Source organism: Nuphar pumila, chromosome 17 (genome assembly GCF_984573655.1).
Source record: "Nuphar pumila chromosome 17, dmNupPumi1.hap1.1, whole genome shotgun sequence".
In the NCBI taxonomy this organism is placed as follows: Eukaryota; Viridiplantae; Streptophyta; class Magnoliopsida; order Nymphaeales; family Nymphaeaceae; genus Nuphar; species Nuphar pumila.
In genome coordinates, this window is record NC_143265.1 from 71,329,426 (window position 1) to 71,349,314 (window position 19,889).

General features: G+C 38.1%; 1 protein-coding gene across 1 annotated transcript in view; it reads left to right on the forward strand.

Annotated features, from left to right (window-relative positions):
- The first annotated feature begins 6,084 nt into the window (after positions 1–6,084).
- LOC149812172 (alternative NAD(P)H-ubiquinone oxidoreductase C1, chloroplastic/mitochondrial-like) overlaps positions 6,085–19,889 on the forward strand; it is a 53,672-nt gene continuing 39,867 nt past the window's right edge. The window contains exon 1 of the mRNA XM_089993651.1: positions 6,085–6,298. Coding sequence (XP_089849777.1) covers positions 6,250–6,298 — 49 coding nt within the window. The 5' untranslated portion in view covers positions 6,085–6,249. The remainder of the gene's footprint in view (positions 6,299–19,889) is intronic.

Here is a 19,889-nt window from a genome sequence, read left to right on the forward strand (position 1 = left end):
TTACCCTTGAGTTGACACCCAGACCATAGAAAACCTGCCAGCAAGCGCGTCAGCTGCTTCTCCACTCTCACAGGCATCACAAACATAGACATGAAAAATTCTAAAATAATGGAAAGAACATGTCTAACTAAAGTCTGACGGCCAACGATAAAAAGATAAGACAAGAGAGAGAGAGAGGGGAGAGGGCAGAGTTATAAATGTTAATGCATGTTTAAATGAGATAAGGAATTGAAAACTTTAGTCATGAATAATAAAAAGTTTTGGATTGGGTGGTAAGCTTGGGTCACTTTAAAGTCTTGTGCAACTTCCCATAAATTGGCTTTTATATATATATGAGGTCTCTGTTTAACCAAGCTAATAGTCCTCATGTCATTTGGTTATCATATCATCTAAACAACAGATAGTCTAGGTTGTGGAAGTGAAGCAAACAAATAATGTGGGCACCAGTATATTTTCAAGAAATTTGAGAGAAACAATTAGAGCTGAAATTTTGATAATGAAGCTTGATTGAGGCCATAAGTGTGACAAAGAGTCCAATTTTCAACAGATCAATTTGAGAATGAGGTGGTAATCACATCCATACCTCCTCATTCAAGAATGCATTTTCTTACACAATCTGACTACTGCAGCTTTTATAAGGGTAATAGACAGATGTCCATTGTGCAATTAGTGCAACAATCTTCATAAAGTTTATGTTAAACTACTGAATATACCCGTTAGCTAATAATCTCCATTACCTACTAATGATTATACTCTTCATCAACTAAATGTCACTCCAAATCAACTTGATATACCCACAATCAGAGATAAACGGGAAGAAAGAGGATAATAAAGGAAAAGAATGGAAAGGAAAGGACAATAGAGTTAGCCAAAATGGAGATTAGGGCATTAGTCGACCCCTCTTTTAAATAATCTTGTACTACTTTTTACACAAACATGACTATGTAATCCCAATTTACAAATATGCACAAAAATCTATTGTTCAACATGTACATGATGACTATATCCTTCTCTATAAACTAACTACTATTTTATGTACATTCTCCCTTAAGTTAGGGACAAATACATCTATCATCCCCAACTTACCATCTCTGCATGCTTAGTTATGTCAATTTTCTTGGAATCAATGTTAGCCAATTGATTCTATGTTCCAACATGGGAAATTTTGAATTTTTCATTCTCAACCTATTTCTAGATAAAATGACAATCTCCCCCCTATGTATTTTGTTCTCTTATGATGAACAAGATTGGTAGTATATGGATCTTTGAGCTGTTATCGCAATATCATGCCACAGAAACGACCACTTTTATACCTGTCTCATGAAGGGATTTTGTCCACGGGTCATGCTTCATCCCATTTACAAACAAATCAAAGAGAGCAGAAAATTATGATTAGCAATATCAATCTAATTATTTCTTCTGTAAAACCCCCCCAAAAAAGAAAATATGCATAGGTTAGGGAGACAACCAGTCTTCCCTTTATAGAAATGAAAACGGTTGAAGCAATGGTGATGGTGGTCGGTGGAGCTTGCCTCAGTGCATGCTCGAGCTTGAGGTTGTCTCAAGCAAGGGTTCACCTCAGGTCGCGAGCTTAAGGCAACATCTATCTCAGGTGAAGCCTTGCCTGGAGAGAGAGAGAGAGAGAGAGAGAGAGAGAGAGAGAGAGAGAGAGAGAGAGAGAGAGAGAGAGAGAGAGAGAGAGAGAGAGAGGGGATGCGAATGTGGTCGCTCGAAAGGGAGGGATGGGATCCGGCAGTGCTTGTCTCAATGAAGGCTCCTCCAACGGTGTTTGATGAGAGAGAGAGGATCCAGTGGTGCTCGGCTTAGGAGAGGCTCGGCTCGATAGAGAGGGAGGAGGTTCAGGTGCTTGGCTCAAACCTCCAATGATTATGGTCCGATGATGAGGCAAAAATTGGTGGGAGGGAAGGAAAGAGAGAGAGAGAGGAGCATGCGAAAATGGGGAGGAAGGGTAAAGGGGACTGAAACCTCTAATGCTACTGATGGCCGTTGGATTTTATTTTAAGAAGGACCATTGTTGTCCCGGGTCAATCTTTCAAAATAGGACATGTGCAATGCGGAGCTCTACTGAGTGGAAAATGCATCGAGTGTAGGAATGCGCAGTAATGTGTTCGCTTGATAGGTGGCGTGCGGTGGTAGCACGGCATGTGATAGGAATCAATATCGTCATTAGTGCATCGTTGTATGGTGGCATAGACATGGTGCATTGTTCAGTTAAGCAGTGTTAGCGGATCAGATGATATTGTCTTTGGAGATTTAGTTAAGGACCTCTTAGCTTGCAAGATGGTCCCACACGTATTAGTTAGACGCATGAAAGTGCGTGTGAGTTAGGGCTAATTCTTCTAGCAATCACCTTAGGTGATTCCAACCGAGTATGGTGACTCGGAGCTAGGCGAGTGAATGCCTAGGCGCCAACGAATGAGTTTGGGTGGTGCTCTTTGCTATGGTGTTTACTCATCAACTGGTCTTCAGACTGGGGGCCATAAGGTCTTGTTTTTTCGGTGGCAAGGTTTTTCTATGTCATGTATATGGAGCTGCAATATGCTTTATGGCACGCAAAGCTAAGGCAAAGTTTGTGCTTCTTTTGGAAGTGATAGCTGGTATGAGACGACTATGCACTAAGCGGCATGTACTACATGGAATGCACATTTAAAAATACGCTTATTCAGCTTCCACTAGGCAGTTGTGCATGGGGTGGTATGCACGACCAATGAAAATGATTCAACACATGGAAAGGTGTTGGTACGTGGCCTTTGACCGTTAGGCTGGCCAGCTTGGCGCGTCGCGGGTTTGCGAAGCATTTTATGCCCGTGACAGGGCGATAAAAAGGCTTATGGTGGTAAGAAAGTACCATCGCGCTGCACTGGATTATTGAAAAAAAGTTAACCCATAACAAGTTGACATCAGAGCAGAAAGATTCACGGAGACCTTGTCTTTCATTGTGTGTAACACTGAAGAGGACAATGATGGTTTATCTTGGTTACGTAAATTTTTACAGTTGAAGTCTGGTTGACCGAGCACATAAGCAAGATGTTGGCAGAATGGTATGAGACATCTTGTCGATGACAAGCAAAAGTATAAGGTTGCTATTCAATTGGCTAAGAGAACATAGATAAGTCAAAGATTTCTACCAGTTATGTGTTAGGTTCACAGGTAGAGCGTGGCGTTTGCCTTGTGCATGCAGAGAATGCACGTTGGATTCGAATGGATGGATTTACACCTTTGGTATAAGAGACTCAATTAAACTTCTAGATACTCTTCCAAGATTTTAGGTTAGTGGAATGCCCACGTTGAGCAAAAGGTTCATTGTTTTGGTCTCTTGAGTTGGCAGATCCTCAATGGATTATGTGTACAAAAAAAGTTGTTGTTCGTGGCTCATTGCGAGAACATTTTGCTAACTCTGAGAGAGAGTTACAGCATGAGGGCTTCAGGAGGAGAATTCCAGTGTTAGGCCAAAGGTTCCCATGTGAGGACGAGTGCCCAGGAAGACACTTTGAAGAACCACTTTGAGGTGATACGCAAGAAGGTGTCCCCCACTTGAGGATTAGTTTGGACCATTGAAAAATCGCAAGTTGGTGCTTAAGGGAGTTGATATCCCTGCGGCATGCATTGGTGGTCGTCTTTCTCTGCGAGGACCACGAAGGGCTTGGAATTGCCCTTGCTAGGGTTGTAAGACACTCTGGCCATGAGCATGAAGACGATAAGTTTATCATGCAGGCGAGGATAACCCGTTTATGTTTGAGACTGCACTGGGGTCTCACGAGCAAAGAATGCTCGATGTTGATAAAGCAGAAGACCATTGTCTAAGTGATTGAAGGCGCGTTAAGGAATGAGACTTAAAGTGTTAAAGGTTGCGACGATGGTGGATGTAATTCAGAACAAGTTGAGTAAGCTGAAGAAAAAGAGTAAATCAAAGATAGGTACAAAGAAAAATTGGCATATCAGTGAAGACTGTGTTCTTACTTGCACCAGAATTGTCGAGGATGATAATGGTTTTGGGTGAAAAAGAATATCTCGGGCCGATCTTTTAGAATAGGACATATGCAGTGTGAAGCTCTACTGAGTGAAAAATGCATCGAGTGTAGGAATGCGCGGTATGCGTTCGCTTGATCGGTGACGTGTGGTGGTACCATGACAAGCAATAAGCATCAGTATCGTCGTTAGTGCATCGTTGTGTGTCGACACAGACATGGAGCATTGTTCGGTTAAGCAGTGCCAATGGATCAGAGGATGTTGCCTTTGAAGATTTGGTTAAAGACCTTTCGGCTTGCAAGATGGTCCCACACATAGCGGTTGAACACACGAGGGTGCGTGTGGGTTAGGGCTAATTCTCTCAGGAATCACCTTAGGTGATTCCAATCGAGTATGACGACTCGGGGTTAGGCGAGTGAATGCCTAGGCACCGACGAATGAGTTTGGGTGGTACTCTTCGCTATAATGTCCAATCATCAATTGGTCTTCAGATTGGAAGCCGCAAGGTTTTGTTCTTTTGGTGGCAAGGTTTTGCTATGTTGTACGCATGAAGCTGCAATACGCTTCATGGCATGCAAGGCTAAGGTAAAGTTTGTGCCTCTTTCTGAAGTGATAGCTCGTTTGGGACGAGTATGCACTAAGCGACATATACTACATGGAATGCACATTTGAAAATGCGCTTGATCAGCTTCCGCTAGGCAGCTGCGCACGGGGTGGTGCATAGGGCCAATGAAAATGATTTAGCACATAGAAAGATGTTGGTATGTGACTTTTGGCCGTTAAGCTGGACAGTTTGGGTAGCTTAGAGCGTTGCTGGTTTGCGAATCATTCTATACTTGTGACAGAGCGATAGAAAGACTTATGGTGGTAAGGAAGGACCATCGCGCCTCACTGACTTGTTGAAAAAAAGTAAGCCCATGACAATTGCAGTGCAATTATAAATTTCTCGAGAACTAATATGTGAACTACAATTTTTATTATTTTTTTGTTCTTTTCTCTTGAATCTAATTGTACAGATGTGATCTACATGCTTGGTTTTATAAGAACCTGCTCTTGAATCATTCCATTTTGATGCATAAATGATATTTTTTAAGACTTTAAAATCAATGGCTCATAATCTTCATAAATATTCAAACATCCAAATAGCATTTTTCATCAAAAACACACTATCTAATGGTTGTTTCCTAGTAAATTCACAATGCCAAGCACATCCACATGGTTGGATTTGCAAAAAAATATTGGAAATGCCCATATTCTAGTGACTATATATATATATATATATATATATATATATATATAGAGAGAGAGAGAGAGAGAGAGAGAGAGAGAGAGAGAGAGAGAGAGAGAGAGAGAGAGAGTAACCAGTAGCGTTCCAATCAGCTTCAATGAAAAAAAAAGTGCCAAGTATTTGCTTAATCTAAATTCATAAATGTATCATCTATAATTTAACAGAAAATATGCCTTAGATTAGACAATTTTTATGTTTAAACATGTATTTAGAGCAATAAAAAATCAAGTGCACAACTTGGGCCAAAACTTGGTGAAATAGAAATCAAGCTTTCAATCAAAAGCAATGTTTTAGTGAGTAAGCAATGATGAACTCCATAGATTTTGCCTCAAAAATCAAAATATTAACTTTTTGGAAAATATCACGTTTTTTAAACCTGTTATTAATGTAGTATAAAAACACTTTTATTAACATTTTATCATGCAGATTATATATTCCAAGATTTTGCCTCATACTAGAATGGGAGGTTGTGTTGTGGTTTCGGCCATGCTCTCATACTGTCTACTGTCTAGCTGCTGTTTGGGAGCAGTGGGTTTGCCAAAACAATGAGTTGGGACTGGCTTTGGCGATTGGATGCTTGGATGTTTTTTGGCAACTCCATAGCTCAACATCACATGTTAGAAAAACGATATTTTGGCAACACATTGAAACCGTGATCACATCGTAAGACTCCCAAACATAACTAATAAGCAATCTCGTTTTGACACGTGGAATCAAAATGCATTATGGCTGATACTTTGAACCAGTTATCAAATCTTAGTATCAGGAAAAAGGGTCCGGCATTCGTGGACCAAAACAGGAAGCCACGCGGAAGGTTGAGGAACGCCGGTTGGGGGCGGTGGCTGAGGACAAAACACGCCATCCCTCCTTCACGAACCCCCACCTCCTTACTCTCACTAAGTCTCTCTCCTCCTAAAGCTCGCTTTTCTTGGTCGCAGCATCACCCTACCCGGTATTCTCTGCTCTGCGCAATGGAGTCCATGGCTTTGGCTGCCTCTCTCTCCCTCTTCCCTCTTATGCGTGAGTCTCTCTCTATCTGGAAGCCTGTTTCAAGAATTATGACCTCACGAGGATTTTGGTATTTAGTATTTACCATGTTTCTTCCATCATCCCCTGGCTGTAGCTTTCCTTATTATAATGTAGCAGATTTTTGAATGGTATTTTTTTTTGTTGCAGATATGCTGTAGCTTTTTTTTTTCTTCTTTAATTTCTATCTTTTGCCTTTTGCTTTTGCTATTTCGTTTCTCTCTAGGCGATGTTCTGACCCATCGCGTTTCACCCATGAATCTGGACTTGTTACAATTTGTGGGTATTAACTAGAGAAATTGTAAACGGTTGGTAGGGGTTCAAACTGAATCTCCCCAGAACTTTGCGGTTGAAAAGATAGAAGGTGAATTTCCCCCGGCTTTCTGAAGAAAGTTGAATTGCTCATGAACATGAAAGTCGTCGAGAATCGTGGGGAGTTGATGGGTGTAAAGAAATCATATCCAGGATTCCACCTGCCTTGATATTCTTTCTTTAAGTTCTTTTGTCTGTAATCTTTGTAGTGATTCTTGGAGGTCTATGATTGTTTTTATGTGCTAGTTTCTAATGGGTTCTGCACGAGTCTTCTTTATTCATGGAATTTAGGTTCTTCCCATTTGAAGTGTGATCGTTGATCTTATCGGCTTTGTGCATCATGGCAATCAAAGGGCTTCTCTTTTCATCTTCAATTGGTTACATAGATTCATTTCGTTCCTTATGGGGTGAAGCACGTTAGTGTAGAAACTAACCCAGAGGAATGGTCAGAAGTGCCTAAGAAGGATGTAAGGCTTTGGAAACTGGTGGTCGGATGGAAATTATGCACATTTGAAAAAGTGGCACCTGCCACCTGTAGGAGCTGGCAGCTATGATAGCTATCAATTCCATTCTTTAGTGTAAATACGAAGGAGTGAGGACCTCACTTCTCATCCCAAATGCATAAACACCCATCACAGCTACCAGTTTCCAAGCATCCACCACGAAGGTAGTTTGGCCAAGTTTTTACCAGTTGCATTAATTCCAATCCCAGCTGCTGGTTTCCAAACAGAGCCTAAGAGTAGAGGAAACTAAAGGTGCACAAAAGGCTGACGGAAGTTTGAGTAGCCGACTTGGGCATATCCATAACTTTGTTGTCAGGTGGTACTGTAGTAAGCACAAGTATACTCTGGCAAACTGAAATCTTCAATCATAGTGCTATCTGTAGAGGTTGTAGTGGCAATTCAAGTTTGGAAAACTTCGCATGCCCATATTTTACAGTGATTACATCTTTTAATACTCGTATCTACATGATATGAACCAAACCAAGAAGTCCATTGAACCTACCTCCCTTTTGATAGGGGAGCCACCTCCTGTTAGATGCTTTGATCTATTATGTGAAGCCACCTCCTTTTTTATACTCATTTCCACTGTCTATTAATAAAAAAACAGTTTTTTTGTCGAAGTTGGGGACAATGATATTAGAGTAACTTGCTCTAACAATAAGAAAAAGTCAAGAGAATATTTTGTGTAAATAGGTTTGCCCTTTCAACTATGCTTGGACCAACATAATCAGAGTGTAATTTTTAAGCTTTTTGCCCAGGACTACTTCTGACATATGTGACAAGCATCAGTTATATATAAAAAATATTGTGATATTATTGTGTGATGTTCATAGGCCACATGCCTGTCTGTATCAGAGATATTCAAAACCTTGCTTCTTTCCAACATATTAGGACTTTCTATAGTTTTCTAATGGTGTTAGGAATCTTTCTTGCACCCGACACCCTTCTTGCAGCAAACATTAGTGAAATATCATGAGCATAGGTATACCTGGCTCATGGGTGTACCTGGCTCATGGGAAACCTAAATCACGGTATGCTTTTGAGCAACAACTGAGAAGTGCCAAGCAAGAAGATAGCCTATCTAGCAAACACAACAATAGTTATAGAATGGAAATATCCCAGATGAACAACCGAATTTTATGCAAAAACAATAGTTATAAAACTCATGCATTCTTGCTTATCACTGCATTGAGAGCTCAAAATAAAATAGCAAGGATGAACAAATATTAAACAAAGCATTCACTTCATCAGCAAGTATGATCCACAATCATGTACACATCAGAAGAAAACATCAAAATCACATCTACAAAAACGGAAGAAAAAAAGAAAAATTCATAACATATTCAAAGCAAAATCCGTGAAAAAAAGAAGCTAAGGAGCGGCAGACCGGCAAGACATGCAAGTTTTACCTCACCAAATCAACATAGCAATAATCATCTGTTCTGTTTCGAAACAACAGCACCAAAATCACCTAATCCTGCTGCAAAAAATCAATAGAGAATAAGAAAAACCTATGGGAATAGCACAGCAAAAATTAAATGCACCATCCAGCAACCTTTCTTAAACTTCAACCCACCTAACACCCTTGCAGCTGCAACCATATTACACGCTCATCATGATAAGGAATCCCATTAGACCAAGAGAGATGCAATAGAGTCCCAAAGACAGGAAAAGAAAAGAAAAGAAAAACAGAGAAAAATAAGAAGAAAACATAAAAAAGAAGAAAGAAATAAAAGAATATTAAGAGAAAAGATCACCTATTCTGTTTGGAATCAACTACACCAAAATCACCTAACCTTGCCACAAAAGATCAATAAAGAATAAGAAAAACAAATTAAATAGCACAACAAATGTACAAGCAAGCAACCTTTCTTAAACTTCAACCTCACCTAACACCGTTGCAGCTGCCCTATTTGGCACCCATCATGACACGGAATCCCATCAAACCAAGAGAGATGCAATAGAGGCCTAGAACCAGAGGAAAAGAAAAGAAAAGAAAAGAAAAGAAAAGCATAGGAAAATAAGAAGAAAGCAGTAAAAAATAAAGAAATGAAAGAATTTTAAGAAGAGAAAAGATCAAGAGCAAAGAAAGAACCTGACCTTCTGTTTCCACCTCTTGGCTTGCAAGCTTAGCCCTGGAATGCAAGCTTCCCAGTCTAGATGCCCTTGTCCCCAAAACAAAAGGAATAGTCCTCATCGCAGAAAGAAAGCAAACAAAAAATGATTTTTATTCGCTGCACTCGCCAGAATAGTATCTCAATCGCTGCACTTACCGGTGGATAGAGATTTCCCTTGACCCAAGATGTGGTTTCAACTTAATGAATGCCAGGAACACAAGAGGTACAAGAGAGGGATAGAGCAAAAGGGGGAGGATAAAAAAGACGAGGAAGGAAAAAGGAAAGGAGGAAAATATGGGTAAGAGAGAAGGTTTCCCTCTAAAAACATTGGGGCTTTTCTGGTGCACTACTCCCTACTAATGCTAAAAGAAACCATTGAACTATTACTAGTGAAGAGATATGTTGTACTAGGTATAAGTACCTTTCTCTGGTGCTGTGCACGCTTTCGCCAGAAATAGGTGTCTTTTTTGGTGCAAGATCTAGTTGCGCCAAGTACCACTTGGGAACACTGGTATGAAAAGTTCTTAATGCTAGTTGAGTCCCTGGTTCCTCAATGGATTGACTCGTAACTATAAAGCCTATTGCTTCTCCCAATGCCACCAGGTCACCATGAGTGGGATTCCGACCATAACATAATCTACAGATCCAAGACCTAGTGCTGCCCATGCGAAACAGAAATAGGAGTCTTTTTTGGCCCAAGATCTAGTTGCACCAAGTATTGGATGTTAGTTGAGTCCCTAGTTCCCCAATGGATTGACCCACAATTATAAAGCCTATTGCTTCTCCCAATGCCACCATGTTACCATGAGTGGGACTCCGATCATAACATAATCGACAGTTCCAAGATGCACTTCGGCAAGTGAAGGGAGTTCGAATAACTATTGGTTCCACCCGAGACTTTGTCCATGTAATGAAAAAGAGAAAAACAATACAAAAGTGTGCCTCTCATGGGCTTAAAAGAACACACGAGTATAAACACAAGGACCACTTATAGGTTAATAGGAAAATACAAGCACAAGGGCCTCTTAGGGGCCAAAAACACAAGTAAAAATAATGTCCTTTATTGATGAAATATGCTTGAGAAAACATAAAAGAAAAGGGACAAGAGGTCCCTTTTTATAGAGTACAAGAGGCTATGTAACACTGACACTCCATTTAGGGTGTCATACTCGTGTCAACACGGGTACCGCCACCGGACACAGTGCGGGTATGTCGTGGATCGGGTTCCGCACTACATCAGGTCTGGTAAAAAAAACCCAACTCATGTCGGGCTTTTTTAAAGAACCCCCTCGACTCCTCTCTCTCTCTCTCTCTCGGCTCTCTGCTCTAACCCCCGACTCGCTCTCTCTGCCCTCTCTCTCTCTCTCCGCCCTTATAGCGCCGCCTCTCTTCGCCCCTCACAACATCACTCAGCCCCTCAGTGCCGCTCAATCCCTTGTAGCATCACCTTCTCTGTGCAACTCAAGTACTCTTTTCGTCTCTGTCCCTCTCTCTCAACTCGCCTCTCCCATCTCTCTCGCTCTCTTGATTTTCCATTAGTGTCTCGCTCAATTTCTCTCTCTCTTTCTCGTCTTCCCCCTCTTTGTCTCCCTCTCTCTTGCTCTCATCTTCCCTCGTCTATGTCTCCCTCTCAATTTTCTTCTTTTTGTTTTTTTAAGTTGTTTTTCGGTTTTTTTGTTTTAAGGTGTTGTTTAGTTATACTTATATATTATTAGATATTTAGATTGAATATAGATTGTCTATTTTTAAACAAAATATAGATTATTAGATATCTTCTACTGAATATATCTAATAATCCAGATATTTTCAGACTACATATAGATTATTTAGATATTTTCAGTTGTAGTTGTAGCTTTACTTGTTATTGAATTTTGATTCTGTGAATAAAAGTTAGCCTGTTCTATTACTAGTTTAGTTGGTTGTTAAATGATAATTGTTTAAATGTTAAATTAATTTATGTTGTCTTGTTGGAATAATAGATTTTGATTTTTGAAATTTATTTTATATTTATGTAATATTTAATAATATATATACTGCCATGTCCCTATACCCATATTTTTTGGAATTGCCATGTCATACCCTCCATACCTGCACCCGTACCCATACCCGTACCCGTACCCGTACCCATGTGACATAGACAAGAGGCCAAGGGATCTCCCAACGACTATAAATGTGACTGTTGGGGGCTCCCAACGACTCTATGGTCTAATGACCATAGAGCCCCTAGCCTATATAAATTGACAAAAATAATAAAAATAAGAAAAATAAGAAAATTACGAAACTCTCTAGAGGATAGGACTTATTGCAATTAAGAAAAAAGACCAAAATGCCCCTAGAAGGCATTATCTATTATAATACAAAAAATATAGTATATATACATATACATGATAAACAATATATATAACTTTTAACACTCCCCACCCAAACTTATAGTGTAATCACCGAAAGTTTGCCAAGTAAGAAATGAAACCCAGGAGAAAGAAGCGCTTTTGTGAAGAAATCAGCTAGCTAAAATTATGATGTTACATATGGTAATATAATAGTTTGGTTAAGATATTCTTTACGAACATAGTGACAATCAATTTCGATATGCTTGGTTCATTTATGAAATGTATGATTGTTGACGATCTAAATGGTGCTTTTATTGTCATAATATAACCTTGAGGGTGACTGCATATACACCCCAATGTCTTCTAGCAATCTTCTCAATCACACGAGTTCAGATGTCGTGGTAGCTATGGTGCGATGTTCAGCTTCAGTTGATGATAGAGATACTTTCTGCTGTTGCTTGTATTTTCAGGATACCAACGAGTCTCCTATAAACACACAAAAACCTGTAGTTGAGTGTCTATCATTAAGATCTCCTTCCCCGTCAGAGTCAGTGTAAACAATTAATTCAAGTGGAAAGGAGGAAGACAACAAACAACCTTTAGAAACAAAATTTTGTAAATATCTAATAATCTGCCTAACAACACGTGCATAGTTGTAACGTCCCAAAATTTCAACTTGTGTTTTCGAAAACATTGATGAAAAACCTTTCAAAGATTTAAGTTTTTACTTTTAAAATCGACAACGGAAGTAATTTAGAAAGGAGCACAAGTTACCAAATTCTGGGTACGTTAGCAGTAAAATCATCATTTCATATGAAACTACTTAAAGGAAGTGAGAAAATAAAACAATAGATTATTAATAAAATCTGCAGTTTATTACAAAATGAGCATTTTCCCACTATCCAATAATCTAAATAAAAACTCAAAACTCAGAGCCAAGACGCCAGCAGAAAGAAGGGAAATCTTGAGTCATGTTGCATCGTGCCATCGGCTACCTGTGAAGTCCTAGCCCATGAAATGAGTCAGTTTCATAACAAACTAATAGGTGCACGAATAAACAATGTAGAATAAAATAAAGCATGATATTCATGAGATAAACAATTTATTGTGACAAAAAATATTTTTGGGAATTATCAATCGATCCATGTAGTAGAGATCTCCCTCTCTATGGTCTTCCCTAATCTGCATCTCGGATGGAGATCTAACACCAACATTGGTCTAATAAAAAGGAGATTCTACAACCATGATCGGTTATTTGAGAAACGGAAAGAAGATTTAGATTAAGTTTTGGAACAAATCTAATTTTAGGTATAAAAAAATTTGAAGAATTTTTAAAATCATGAATCTCTTTTATATTGAGAGGAGTCATTGGCGGTAGAAACATTAGATCTTGAATTACTTCTACATTAAAAAAGTAAATAATTATTAGGGGTCATATGGAAGGATGCACCAGAGTTCAAGAGCAAAAAAAATCTACCTAATGAGGAGAGACCGCTTCACCCGTGATGGAAGAAGATGCACCCCTCTACTAGTTGGAACAATGACACGGTTCCAATGGATTTGAAATATCAATTGGTTCCACTCTTATCCTCATGTGCTGCATCTACACTTGCCGCTCTTCGCTCATCCTTGCCTTTAAATTCAGGGCAATAAGGCTTAATGTGCCCCGGTTTTCCACAATTATAACATAATCTTCTTTCTTCCATCATCATTACGTTGCCTCCCAAAGTTGGGTCTTGTGAAGTGAGGAAGCTTGTAGGCATTAGTGTTGGCACCGGGTCTTTGGACAACCAATGCATTATCTTTAGGTTCCTTGGGCTCGACCATGGTCTTCAATCTAGTCTCTTCCATACATACTGTGTAATGAAAATACAATAAGCGTACAAGTGAATGCCTCTTATGGGTATATAAGAACATCAAGACCACTTCTAGGTCAATATAAGAGCACAACTACACACGCCACTTAGGGGCTAAAACACAATTAAAAAATATAAGAATATTATTAAGAGAATGCTTGTGAACAAACTTAACATACAAGAGGGGTTACACCCCCTTATTTATACACAAAAGGAAGCAAAGAAGAGCCATTGAGAAGTGCTCCAAATAGCTAGAAATATAGCTATTGGGAGTACTTCCCAACAACTAGAAATATAGTTGTTGGGAGCACTCTCAACAACTCTATTCCAAGGGCATTATAAGGACTATAATGCCCTTGAAGAAAAGAATAAAATACATTAAAAAGGAAAATCCTAAAGTGCCCCTCTAGGAACATCACTAATTACATAATGTGTAATGACCAAAATACCCCTAATAGGTTTCACTTATTACATAAGGAAAATATATATACTTTAACATTTAACATCCCTTCTCAAACTTACAGTGACTCGCTATAAGTTTGAAATTACAAAAGAAAAATCCATTACATAAAATGTCTCCATAGACTTCATCAAGTTCTTCCATTTGATGCTTCTTTAGAAGGTGTTCAATCACATGCTCCATTATAAAGAGGATCTTCAATATCACCAATTCTTGAAAACCTATAAATAGAGCTAACAAAACAATCCAACTATGCACATATATATATATATCTATATATCTATCTATCTATCTATATATATATATCATAAGAAGATTTCAAAAGCTAACTATATTAGTTAAATATTATGAAGAGAGGATGGCCAAACGCACAAACATACAATATATAGAAATTTTTTAATAAGTCAATGCAACATTTTTCAAAATTATTTAATGTAAGAATTAATTTTGAAAAATCATTAATTTCAAACATGATAGTCATTAATCACTTTAATCATTCATGAAAATTATGCATACATGTATCTATCACAAAAAGCACATTAATGCATAATACGCATGTATTTTCAATATTATCATTACCATGAAGAAATAACACACAAAAGAGTATAAATAACAAATCATTTTTACACAGCGGAAGATAAGAAATGATTTTAATTACTCAATAAGGATTTAAGAAAAGTCAAATACGCATAGATCAATTTCATTATTACATTTTAGAAGCAATATTAACTACACAACTAATTCATATATGAATGAATCATGCAATAGTTTAGAATCAACGAAAAAATTACTTATGGACTAATTTTAAGAAATCCTTTTAAGAGATAACAATGAAAATAAAATCCTTTTAAGAGACAACTAATTTTTTCTTAGACGAGCATCATTGGGTGTGTCTCAAATAAGCTCAAGTTTAGTCATTTGGTCCCAAAGTCTTTTTAAAGATCCATATTATTCCCGCACATTTTTGTCACCTTTTGTGCACTTATGGATCTTGTTACGTATTTTCCATTTGTGAACATCTCTTTGGGTATACGTTTACTTGATAAAAGTCCAAGCCTCGTCCGCTCTTTCAAATTCTAAGATATTCTCGCAAGGCTCCTCACACATGCTTCCCATGAAGAGGGAGAGCACTTTAGCACGACCTACTTCCCATGCCTTATAGGTGTTTTTGTAATCTAAAAGAGCTTTATCTTTTTCATTTCCTTTAATGATCTCCTCTTTAGTTGTATTTGTGAAAGTATCTTCAACAAGATACTAAGATCAAGACCTTAATATTCTTGATAACAAATACGTGCACACATGTACAATAAGAACACTTGTACACAAAAGCACAAATCAATCTCATAAATGCACTAAAAGAATAAAAGGCTTTATTGAATGCCTGGGCTTTGACCCAAAGCCATAAAAATAGACAAGGAGAGAGCCCCTTTAAATAGAGGAAGTGGAGGCCTTGGAGGGGCTCCACTTCTAGTCGTTGGAGCCCCTCCAATGGTCACAAATGTGACCGTTGGAAGGGGCCCAACAACTAGATGGTGGGCCCCTCCAAGGTACACACTACCTTTTACAAAAAAAAAGAATAAATGAAATGAAAAAGAAAAAGAAAAATCATTATAAAATATATTAAAAAAGAATATGTTGTAAAAAGACTAAACTACCCCTACGACTAATCAATAGGAATATATATATATATTATATATATATATATAAAATAAGTAGATACATATATATATATATATAATATATGTATATGTATTACCCTATGTCACACGGACTCGGCTCCAAGGTCGACGCATCCGCGTCGACACACACCAACACGGGTGCAGCTCAGACTTGGTCAACCCGACCCTGGGTGCGGTCAACGCACCCAAGGTCATTTTGGTCCATTTTTTGGATTTTTTTTTTTAATTTTTTGGGCTACAAAATTTAAAAAAAAAAATTCTTGGGGGGGCGCTGCCCCCCTATAACCCCCCGCCAGGGGTGCCCCCCTGGACCCCCGCCCACTGACTGCGCAGCGGACTCGCGCCGGGGGGATTCCCCCCCCCCCCCTCTTGTAAGGAAAAAAACCCTGAATCAGGCTTCACAACTCATCACCTGTCCCCTAATGGGCACAACTTTGACCGAGTCTTATATATATATATATATATAACCGAGTCCCCGTGTCCAAAATTTTTGAAATTGCGCCTCACCCGCACCCATGTGACATAGGTATTACCTTATATATAAAAAATATATATATTAGATTACATGGTTGATTACATAATTTAACACCCCCTCAAACTTAGGGCAAGATGACCGAGAGTTTGCTAAGGAGGAAGTTGAAGCGCGAAGCACAAAAAACTTTAGTGAAGAAATCTTTCAACAGATATTATGAGGTGACATATGGAAGGTTAATGACTCCTTTGAGATACGCCTCATGAACATAGTGACAACTCATCTCTATGTGTTTAGTCCGCTCATGAAAAGTGTGATTTTTCGCAATATAAATTATACTTTTGTTGTCACAGCACAACTTGGTGGGTCCTATTGTGATTCCCATCTCTTCTAGCAATTGATAGATCCATACAATTTCCATGGTAGTGGTTGCCATGGCACGATATTCGGCTTCAGTTGAGGATAGAGAAGCTTTTTGTTGCTTCTTACATCTCCACGAAATCAGTGAGTCTCCTAAGAACATACAAAAACCAGTGGTGGAGTGACGATTATTTGGGTCAGCTCCCCAATCAGAGTCAGTATAAGCAATTAATTTTAAATTAGAAGAAGATGACAGAAAAACTCCCTTATTTAGAGTACCCTTTATGTATCTTACGACTCACAAGATGACACTCATGTGGACTGATGTTGGTGTATGTTGAAACTGACTTGCAGTATGGACTGCATGAGAGATATCTGGTCTGGAAATACTCAAATACATCAATGATCCTACAAGCTGTATGTAGGGAGTAGGATCCGAAAGAGGAACACCATCGTCAATCTTCATTTTAGCTCTTACTATAGCAGGAGTTTCACAAACATTTTCATTTGTAATACCTGACTTGTCAATGATCTAAGAAGTAAGCTTAGTTTGAGATAAGAAATACCCTCGATGAGAGTATGCTACTTCAATACCCAAAAAATAAGTTAGAAAACCCAAATCAGACATTTCAAATTTATCTTTCAAAATTGATTTTATACTCTTAACCCCGTTAGAATCACTACCAGCGATAAGCATATCATCTACATACAACAGTAAGATCACAATCCCTGCATTAGATTTTCTAACAAACAAAGCAGTGTCAGTAAAATAGGAAGAAAAGCCATTTTCTATTATTACAGAATTAAACCTATCATACCAAGCCTTGGGGGCTTGTTTTAAACTATAAAGTGCTTTTCGAAGATGAAACATTTTCCCTTTGGGAGTCTTCATTCCTGGTGGAGCATCCATATAAACTTCTTCATTTAGATCACCATTTAGAAAAACATTTTTAACATCCATTTGATAGATGTTCCACTTGTTGATTGAGGCAACAGCTATAAGACATCGGACAATGACCATTCGAGCTACAGGAGCAAAGGTTTCCTCATAGTCAATCCCATATTCTTGATTATATCCCTTTGCAACCAATCGAGTTTTATATCTCTCAAGAGATTTATCACTCTTAGTCTTAACCTTAAATACCCATCTACACCCTATTGTTTTCTTACCTTTAGGAAAGTCTTGAAATTCCCACGTTTTGGCTCTTCTCAGAGCTTCGAGTTCATTTTACATTGCTACTATCCATTTAGGTCACTTACGTGCTTCCTCAGAGTTTCTAGGTTCTCTGTAAGAATGAATGACACTAAGACAAACTCTATATTTAGGTGAAAAAAAGTCATATGAGATGAACCTAGAGGGAGCTTTTCTACTTCTTTCGGTTCTACGAAGGTTCTCCTCACTTAGAGGAACAATCTTACTAGCATCATCATATCTTTCAAGAGCATTTCTAAAGGTGTTTCTATCTCTATGAATATAGGTGATGAGATCTCTAGGTGGTCCTTCATCAATATGTTGATGAGATGGGGAGATCAGATGAATGATTTCTTCGGTTTCAATATCACTTGAGTCATTCTGATTTGACTCATCATCACTAGTATCATCGTCTTTAGCTAGTAAATCAAATAGAAAGGAATAATCTACATTCTCATCATGAGATTCAAGACTTTCGAAGCCACTAAGATTTTCCAAAAAACTCACATTTTTGGAAACATATAATTTGTCATTCTTAACATCGTAACAATGAAAACCCTTTTGGGTTTCATAATATTCAAGAAAGGCACAAGGAATGTCCTTTAGAGAAAGTTTGTCATTTTTATCAGTAAGGACAAAACATTTACATCCAAAAACCCTTAACCTGCTATAATCAGGTTCTTTTTCGTATAATTTTTTAAATGGAGAAATCTTGTTTAAATTTTTTGATTGAAGTCTATTTATGAGATAGACTGAAGTAAGAGCTGCCTCAACCCAGAGTTTCTTTGGAATATTTTGCGAAATGAGCAAGGTTCTAGTTGTTTCAATGATATGCCTATGCTTTCGTTCAGCTAACCCATTTTGTTGAGGAGTTTTTGGACAAGATTTTTGATGGAGAATACCAAAACTTTCAAGATAACTCTTGAATTCGTTTAAAAGATATTCACCTCCAGAGTCAGACCTAAGAATTTTTAAACTTCTATTGAATTGATTTAAAACCATCATATGAAAAGTTTTAAATGTTGAAAAAACTTCATGTTTATGTTTAAGAAAATATATCCAACAAAACCTAGTGTAATCGTCCACGAAAATCACATAATATGAGAATCTTCTTTCAGATATCACATAAGTCGGACCCCATACATCGGAATAAACAATTTCAAAGGGTTTTGTCGTAAACATGAATCTTTGAGTAAAAGTTAGACTTTTTATTTTCCCAAGAATACATTCATTACATAAAAAATCTCCTTTACAAAGATGTTTAATAAAAGGCAAGTAAGAGATTTTAACAATATTGGGATGTCCCAATCTCTTATGCCATACATGAATATCTTTGTTTTGAATAACATTACAAAATTAATTCTTGGGAACTTGAGAAAATCAATGTAGTAGAGGTCTCCTCTCCTAGAGCCTTCCCCAATCAACCTCTCGGACCGGCGATCCTGTATCCAACATTTATTAGACGAGAATTTTATATTGTAACCATGGTCCGAGAGTTGAGAGACCGAAAGTAAATTTAAATTTAATTTTGGTATAAGATGAATTTTTGGAACAAAGAAATCTTGTTTTTCAAAATTGTCTATTCTTTTAATTTCAAGAGGTGTTCCATCAGTCGTTAAGACAAAACATGAAAAAGTATTTTTAGAAAAATAAGAAAGCGAACAAGCACTTGGGGTCATGTGGAAAGATGCACCGGAATCTAAAAGCCAAGATGTCTTACCGGGAGGAGAAGAAGTTGACATTGCGGCTCTGGAAATGCCTCCTTTGAGAAGAGGTTGTAAAACTTTCACTATTTGTTGAAGAGAAAGAGACCCATTTGATGATGATGGTCGTTCCTCCGGTTGGGATGTCATAGCCATTGCAATTAATTTTTTCCATTTAGGGCAAATGGGTTTGATATGCCCCGATTCTTTACAAAAATGACAATTTAATTTGCTATAGTCTCTTTTGCCATATCGATCGTTTCCTCCTTGACCTTGATTCTTGAAGTGAGGAGGTTTGTAGGCCTTCACATTATTCCCCGGTCTTGACACATCATTTACCCCTTCACAATCTTCTTGAGTAGAAGAGGTAGCAAGAATGCTAGGATTATTCTTACTAATTCCCATACGGGTTTCCTCACCACTTAACTTAGTGATTGCATCTTCAATTGAAGGAGATGTGAAGGCAGAGAGAAGGGATGACCGAATTTGTTCAAATTCGGGTCTAAGTCCATTTAGAAAATTGAAGAACCGATCTTTCTCGAGTTGTTTGTCTTAATTCGATCGCTTCTCCACTCCATTTTGGTTCAAGCATAGCTAGCTC